Below are 8,848 nucleotides of genomic sequence, written 5' to 3' on the forward strand. Positions count from 1 at the left end.
CACTAATAATATTTTTACGAGGCCCTTTTAGAAGTCTCACGTTGATATTACCAATGACGTCGGTTTATTAGCTTGTGGTTAATTAAGAAAAACAATATTGAAATACAAAAAGAAAAAGCAGACTAGAAGAGTAGAAAGCGACTCTCCCCACCCCTCTCCCAGCCCTCTCCCAGCCCTCCCTCCTTGGAAAGCTCGAGTTCTCTTGGAGTAGCAGGTTCCTGCATGTGCCAGGAATCCGGTCTCCGTGCAGCGAGTCGCACTGCAACGCCAGGGCGTTCCCAGCAGGGGACTGCTGGCTGCTAGGAACCTGCACACACCTAGCGTGGTCCTTGAGGGCCCTAGAGACTTCTGCCTCGGAGGGGTCGGCTCTAGGCTTGTAGGCAGAAGGCTCTGAGCGGTCAGAACGGTTTCCTGTGTGTCAGCAACTTCACTTTGCAGAGATAGCCGGCGGAAGAGCGAAGGAGCGCTGGCGGGCCAATCGCTCCCCAGCAGCCAGCCCTGGCCGGGCGCGCCCCTCGTCCTCGCTGCCGACTCCGGTAGCAGCGGCAGGGCTGAAGCTGAGCGCGCCGGGCCACTGGGGAGACCAACTCCCCAATAGACGCCTCCTGCTCGGGACGAACGCTCGGGAGAGCGCCCGCGGGGCTTGGTGGAGGCACGCCCCTCGCCTCCCGCGGAGCACAAACTCCGCCCACCCTCGCGGGGAGCCGGGCTCTCCAGCCTGACGCCTGCACTCGGGACCGTGCCGGGCCTGGAAAAGGGTCTTGGAGCAGTACTGACGGCGAAGGAGACTCTCAACCCAGAAGCGCACGAGTCTGCGGCTACGCGCTCGAATGGCTCCCAGAGGCTGAGCGCAGGGGGCGCGGGGGAAACGGCGCGGGCTCCAGAAACAAACTGCTTGCTTGCAAGGTAGGGAAAAGAAAGATGCCCAAACGAAGTTGATCTTTGGGGGAAGGAGGCTGGGAGCACCCTCCCCACGACGAAGCCCAGCGTAGCCAGTTTGGCTGGACCTCCCTGAGCCCCCGGCTCAGACCCGCGCGGCCCCTCGGGAAAACGCAGTTGGAAAGTTGTCGGCGGCGTTGCCCTGCGCGCCCTGTTGTGTAACCTCGGCGCTGCCAGCCGGACCTGGAAGTTGCTGGCCCATCTGCCAGCCTGGTTCGGTCCCGGCCTCGGGCGGATTTCATGGCCCGCGGCGAACGTGGGGCGGGAGCCGGCGTGGGCGAGCCCCCGCGTGCCCCCTCCCTCGGGGATCCCCTGCACCCGCTCCCTTCCGCTCGCCGGCTTTTCCGATGCTCGCTGCGCCCCTCGCCGCCACCGCCCTCTCGCCGCCGCTTGCCCCTCGGAGCCGCCGCCTAAATCCGCGAGGAGAGAATGACCGAGGTGCTGTGGTCTACTGTCCCCAACGGGACGGACGCTGCCTTTCTGGCCAGCCCGGGATCTCCCTGGGGGAACAGCACGGTCGCCTCCACCGCCGCCGTAGTCGCCTCATTCAAATGCTCGCTGACCAAGACGGGCTTCCAGTTCTACTACCTGCCGGTCGTCTACATCTTGGTGTTCATCATTGGGTTCGTGGGCAACAGCGTGGCCATCTGGATGTTCGTCTTCCACATGAAGCCATGGAGCGGCATCTCTGTGTACATGTTCAACTTGGCCGTGGCCGACTTCTTGTACGTGCTGACTCTGCCCGCGCTCATATTCTATTACTTCAATAAGACAGACTGGATCTTTGGGGATGCCATGTGCAAGCTGCAGAGGTTCATCTTTCACGTGAACCTCTACGGCAGCATCTTGTTCCTAACCTGCATCAGCGCGCACCGCTACAGCGGCGTCGTGTACCCGCTCAAGTCCCTGGGCAGGCTCAAGAAGAAGAATGCCATCTACATCAGCGTGCTGGTGTGGCTCATCGTGGTGGTGGGGATCTCCCCCATCTTCTTCTACTCGGGCACTGGGGTCCGGAAAAATAACACCACCACCTGCTATGACACCACCTCGGACGACTACCTGCGAAGTTATTTCATCTACAGCATGTGCACGACCGTGACCATGTTCTGTATCCCCTTGGTGCTGATTCTGGGCTGTTATGGATTAATTGTGAAGGCTTTGATTTACAAAGACCTGGACAACTCGCCTCTGAGGAGGAAATCAATTTACCTGGTGATTATTGTACTGACTGTTTTTGGTGTGTCTTACATCCCTTTCCATGTAATGAAAACAATGAATTTGAGGGCCCGGCTGGATTTTCAGACCCCAGAAATGTGTGCTTTCAATGACAGAGTTTATGCCACTTACCAGGTGACAAGAGGTCTAGCAAGTCTCAACAGTTGTGTGGACCCCATTCTCTACTTCTTGGCTGGAGATACATTCAGAAGGAGGCTCTCTCGAGCGACCAGAAAAGCTTCCAGAAGAAGTGAGACAAATTTGCAATCAAAGAGTGAAGACATGACCCTCAATATTTTATCCGAGTTCAAGCAGAATGGAGATACAAGCTTGTGAAGACACAAGAATCCCCAAACACCCACTTTTGTAACATGGTAGGATGCTTAATAGAGCCAAGTGCTTGTTTTTTCCCCTTTAAGTTTCTAAAAGTTTAGAGAAAAATCAAACCAAGAAATTAGTGAGTTTAAAAAACAAACAAAAAATAACTGGAAATGCCTACACCCGTACGTAGCTTGTTTGGGTTTGGGTTTGCTTTCAAGGCCTCCCTCCCTTCTTTCTAACCCGAAGTATGTATAATAAAATACTACTATCCCAGTTAAATATTTACTTTCTCTTCTGCCTTTAAAATTTACAAGCTCCTCTGTTTAAAGTGCACTTGAGTACTGGAGCTGTTTTGATGGTAATAATTTCTTCAAGAAAGCTGACCACCTGAAACTTGAGTTTGCAATTCATCTAGTCTTTAATGTTTTTAATGATACATGATAGGAACAAATTGAAACACCACATTCTCAAAGTTAGCAGTAAGATGTAGCAAAATACTGAACTCAGTTTATTTCAGTATGAACAGATCTCAGCTGGGTGTCATTTTTGGTCCTATAACCATAGGTGGTAGCTAACTGAGTTTCTTGGATACTTGAATAGAAAAGTAAAGCCAATGAATTTAAAAGCCTATAAAGTGATAATTTTCCAGTTATTTCTAGAAAACTGTTCAGTATATGTTGGGTCCTAAATGTTTGGTGATGGAAGCCTGCATATATCATCTTGTAGGTAAATGCATTCAGAATAATCAAAGTGTATCTACTTTCCTTGTAAACACCAGGAACTCTGTTAGACTTCCTGTGATAAAGAGCATTTACTTGCATCACTGCTGTGCAATGCCTTAGGAGTTTGTTTGTGTTCCAGTACACATGCTCACTTGCATCTGTAAAAACAATTTAAAAAATCACAGATAAGTTACAGACCAAAGTTGAATAACTGAGCAAGTTGAGGGTTGTAGGGCAGGAGGGTATTATCAGAGGGAGAGGTGGTGACAGTCAATTCACAATGCATAGCCCCCAAGCACATTCTCAAATGTATGAGGCAAGTAGGGAGAAGACATCTTTACAATAAGGACGTTAGTTTAAATTAAAATCATGGTGAAATGTTGGGAAACATTAAATGCAATATGAAAAGAAGGCAGAATTTGTTTAGGTTGTGTTTATAGAATGAGAAGCTATAATCCTTTACTAGATCTTATATCCTCGTAGTTAAAGGGAAAACAAACAAACAAACAAAAAAACCTTGAAATATATGAGAAAGGGAAATAAGGAGAAGTAAATTTAAGTACCTAAGGTACCATAGCAGTGAAAAGTAAGTTGCAGAAACTACTAATAGTTTAAGAGAATACCACTAGTCAATGTTTTCTTTTGTATTTTTTTTCTGTCAGGGCAGTGATAAGAAATCTGTAAAATACTTCAATAATTTTAATAATTATTTTCAATGAATATTGAATTGCTGCATTTCTGGCCCTTAAAGTCTTTAAATTCTGTGTAATGTAGAATAATGAGGTGAGGTAACAATTTATAACTCCAAACACAGAGATCCCCTGTCAAAGAAGTGTTTAATAGGAAAGCTCTTGAGAAGTTAAATAATTTGGGGCCATGTCTTAAAGTTAAAACCTTAGCGCCCCGTGGGACATAGTGACAGGTTCAGTCATAGGTTGATTTCAGTTCGTGCAATGCCTGGGTGGATTGCAGATTCATGAGAATCTTCTTAGAGTTGCTTCAGTTTATCTAGTCTCAGGCCACTAAGACCAATGAAGAAAAGCTGTGTTTAGCTTCCTAAAGTTATTCTTTTTCACATGGTCAGTGTTAACACACAGAATTATAGAAGAAACCTTGTAGATGAGATGTCCTACCTGTACCTCCTCATTTTGAGGAAACCTAAGGTTAGTTAGGTTCTTACTTGGTTAGGGTCCTACAGCATTTTCTATTGTGGATTCCTCAAAGAAAATGTCTAAAATATGTCATTACTGTTTTGTTCCTGTCAAATGACAGTGAGACAGGATTAATATCACTCAATTGACCAAAATGGAAATTTCAAAGCCTGTACCATCCTTGAACTCAAAGGCTAATGGTACACATTTGTGTAGTGTTGCCTCACCATTTACTTTAGTTTTCTTCCATTTAGGTCTCAAGATGACCACCCTGGTTTAAAGTATGTGTTAAATACATTGTTTCAGCTTCCAGAGAACTTTCTTATGGAGTGCCGATCTAATGAAAGATAGATAGTGACTAGAAATTCCCTTTTACTTTTTGGCATGTGATGTTTTTTTTGTGTGTGTGTGTGTGTGTTTTTCCCCACAGTGTTTCTTCTTTAGCTTTATACATCACATAGTAGACAATGATGACATGTAAATGCATGTCAAATAGTAACAAGAATGATCTCACCAACTCCTTCCAGGCAAAAAGAGGTCTCTGGGAAGAGTCTGTACTAATAGTGAAAACATACAGAGGCTCAAGATGAAGCAGTGATGTATTGGCTTAAAATCTGATTTGTGATATATGATATGAATACCTATTTTAATAGTAAAGGCAGAAATCTGTTTGCATTTTGATGAAAGAACTGCTAAAATTATAACACTTGTCAGTTAACTGAATTTCACAATACAAAACTGTTTTACTGCCAAGTTCAAGGTGTTTTATGGCACACAAAATACATCTTTGACTCTTTGAACATCAACGTGTTTGCAGTGAAATGATGAGAAAACAACCCAAGAAGAGATATAGCATGAGTGTAGCGTTCAGAGTTAAAACCATGACATTACCACTCAGCCAGCTATAGAACTTTTGATCATCTCAACACCATTTATTAGTGGATCAGGAAGGTTGGACGACATCTGTCTGTTGGGGCTTTGGAGGAATGTGGAAACATTTAAACTCCTGACAACCAGAGGTGTATAAAATCTGCTACCCGGACTCTTCAATTCCAGTCCTTGGCTAAAAGTTCTTACAAAGTTCACCAGTGGTGATGTGGACCTACGACCTGTAAGTTTTCTCAATCTACTTGCGTAGTACACTAAACTGCATTTGGATACAAGAGATACCAGTGCTTGTAGCAGCTGGAATTGGACTAGTGACAATAAAGATGTGTAACTAGTTATAGATCTATTGAAGCTTTAACATTGCTGGTCAAATTGTAGCTATCATAATAGTATTTATTAATGAAGCTTACAGTTCTTTAATTGTACAGGTTGAAAGACTTTCTTGAAAGACCCAACACACCGATGTAAATTATATTTATTACAATGTATAATATTAATGTCACACTGGTGTATTTTGCATAATATATGGTACATAAAGTGAGCTATTGTATATTATGATGCTTTTCAAATATCAGTATCATGAAATGTGTAAGTCTTTACAGATTTTTTTTATCTAAAGTATGAAAATCTGTTTTGTGATACAAGTGGTTAATTTTCTCTAGAAATGCTTTTGCATGTTTAACTTTTTGTTTAGGGTTCTTTCTATACAGACACAATTTGGTGTCAAACTATCATAAGATCAATAGAAAATAGAAAGCATCTTGGCCAGACTGGATCTGTATTGTATACATTTTTATCTAATATTATAGAAAAGTTTATATTGTCCTTTCATGGCTTTAGAACTATGCCCCCAAATATAATCAGAGCTTCTATTTCCAAATGCAGAATGCTTGTCCTAAATTCGCAGTAGATCTCTTAGGTTTTAGAAGTCTGGTGGGATGGGCATTATTGATACAACATTAGAATTTAAGGAAAGACTTTAGGGAGATGGGGAAAGAGGCAGCTGGTGTAATCAGTTACTGTGCTCAGAATCTGCTTAAATGTTTGTGCTGTGTTTTTTCTTAAGGTGAAATAGTAAAACCTTAAGTTATTAGAGATGGAGTTTCTAAGTAACACACTACCAGCAAGTTTAACACTGCTATTAATTCTAGTCTGTTTTATTTGTTCAGTGAATAACTTTAATTCCAAGTTTTATAGTGATTACTGTATTATATTTGGCTGCTGAATTCTGTTACAATTTTTATTCTGTTGTACATTGTATTATACACATCATTATAAATTAATATGAAGGGGAATATATGTGACATATAAAAACGTGTGAATTTGAATTCTGGTATGTTTTAGTGCTTTTGCAAAAATGTTTATTTTTATATTATCTGTGATTTTAATATAGATAATCGAACTAGGTTTCTTTGTGATTAATAGTGCCATTGAATAAGTGATATGGAAACAGTGTTACTTGACATTTTGAGCTTTCTCAGGTTTATCTAAATCAATGGTAGCTTAACAAATTCCAGACTAATTGTGCGCAGTTGTGTTTTTAATAAAAGGAATGTAGAGTTCCTATACATTTGCATGCAGGAGTGTACAGTATCGTGTGTGTGTGTGTGTGTGTGTGTGTGTGTGTGTGTGTGTCTAAGTCATGACAGCCAACTTTGCATCTGCTATTGATAATAACACCAGAGTCTTGATATAATCAAGGCCAAGAGAATTGTACCTACCACAAACAATTAAAATGGAAAAAGTCTCAATAAAACTATGAAATGTGGTCTGATGCTTCTATCTTATTACAGTGTTAATACTCACAGGTTTCCCCAAATTTTGACACGTACTATTATACCACCTGGCAAATGCTGTGGAATGTACAGAATTCATGTCATGTCTTAAGGTGTAGCCTGGATTGTTAAGAGCAGAGTTAAAGAACGAATCCTGGTGCAAAATAATTGATAATATTATTGTTATTTGATATTATTAATAGGTATGTGACCTACTTCTGTGAAGAAAATATGAAACGCAACCTTAGTACGTATTTCCCGTACTAGTGTTTTATGTTTAAAATCTTAGCTGTAATCTTTTCTCTTTTTTGTAATCCATGCAGGTAATCATACTAACAATCCTTTGTGGTTTCTGTTTATCTCTTAGCCTCCATTGCCTGTTTCTCTCAAGTTTATTAGAAAGTACGTATCTGGTTCCATGCAGTGAAAAAGTATATAATGGAATGAAAGCATGCTTAAAGCATTACCATTTTTTCCTCAGTGTTAGAAGTGCACAGTGGTTTTGGGTTTTCTGTTTGTCGGCTGAGACAGGTGCCCTGTCATAGAATCCTGTGGGTAGAAAAGTGCAAATCTCTTGCAGCGCTTAAAATATGTCTCACTCCGTTTAAACTCTTTCCCTTGTTGTATCGCCCAGACTTCACTGCTTGGGAATCATCGCTTATTAATACTGGCTTTGGTAGAGTTTTATGCATGTGTGTGTGTGTATGATACGTGTGTTTGTGTATGTTTATTTCGTGCATACATAGAAATTATACACATAATTATCTTTCTGATTTAAGAAGAATTTACCATAAAGCTTTGAGAAATTTTTTTATTTTCAAATCATTTTGGGATTGGAGCCAGAGAAACTTCTCTCCCCACAAGTAAATGTACTGCAATTAAATTCTCTTTTACTTTAGTGGGCTGGAAAGTTTATACTCTCTTTTCAGGAGGTTTAGAATTTTGCCCCCAAATCTGATCAGAGTTTCCATTTCCGAATGCAAAAAGCTTGTCCTAAATTCAAAGTAGATGTATTATGGTTTAGAAGTCTGATGGGATGGGGAATTAAAGACAAAACAGATGTCACTAGAAATCCATGTTGAGACTAGAAATCCATGTTGAAACTAGAAATCCATGTTGATTTAACCCTCCAAGGTTAGATTGCTTTAGGGTAGACCCTGGGGACTGACATCTCCAGGTTCCATGGTTGCTGGGACCTATGGTGTGGCTGGACTGAGTCCCCTAGGCTGAGCCTCGGACAGTGCCGCAGCTCCTTGGAAACACGTGGATAAAGGGTCAGGGGGATGCAAGGCACCTGGGACAGTTAGTACCGCACAGAGGAAAAAAAAAAAAAACAACATGCTGCCTTTTCTGAGTACCTGACGAGGAGAAATCACCTGCGTGGAGGTAGAAAATCCTTGATGATAGATTTAAACAAAAAGAGGCCTTGGAGATGATCCAATCCCACCACCTTGGTGTGCTTGTGAGATCTGAGAGTATTCACACACAAGTGGAGCTAGCAGCAGACTCAGGGCTCTCGTTCCTGTGAAAGTATTTCTCCCATATCCCAAGGCTCTTCACACTGTAGTTCTTGACGCATTCGTGGGTCAGGAAATCAGGACAGTGGGTTATGATCAGCACTTACTAATGAAACAAATAGAACAGATCAGAGTCCATAACTCAGTGAGTAAGTGTGCTGATTTTAATTTCAGACACACACACACACACACACACACACACACACACTCACTCACATATACAACACAACACATATATTTATTTACTTGTAACTTGGGTCACAGGGTACCTTGGATTTCTTACTGAGGTCATGTTCAAAAACATTGCAAAACCACTACTC

At 42.2% G+C, this 8,848-nt stretch overlaps 1 protein-coding gene across 1 annotated transcript; it reads left to right on the forward strand.

Moving 5' to 3' along the window:
* Nucleotides 1-225: 225 nt before the first annotated feature.
* On the forward strand, nt 226-7,005 carry P2RY1 (purinergic receptor P2Y1). Its single transcript, XM_074326736.1, has one exon. The coding sequence runs from the start codon at nt 1,369-1,371 to the stop codon at nt 2,488-2,490; it is 1,122 nt and encodes a 373-aa protein (XP_074182837.1). The 5' UTR covers nt 226-1,368; the 3' UTR covers nt 2,491-7,005.
* Nucleotides 7,006-8,848: the final 1,843 nt, after the last annotated feature.

The sequence above is a fragment of the Rhinolophus sinicus genome, linkage group LG01 (genome assembly GCF_036562045.2).
Source record: "Rhinolophus sinicus isolate RSC01 linkage group LG01, ASM3656204v1, whole genome shotgun sequence".
NCBI lineage: Eukaryota > Metazoa > Chordata > Mammalia > Chiroptera > Rhinolophidae > Rhinolophus > Rhinolophus sinicus.

What these genes read in the sequence shown, in the direction of transcription:
- P2RY1 (XM_074326736.1), top strand. Translation starts at nt 1,369, where the DNA reads ATGACCGAGGTGCTGTGGTCTACTGTCCCCAACGGGACGGACGCTGCC.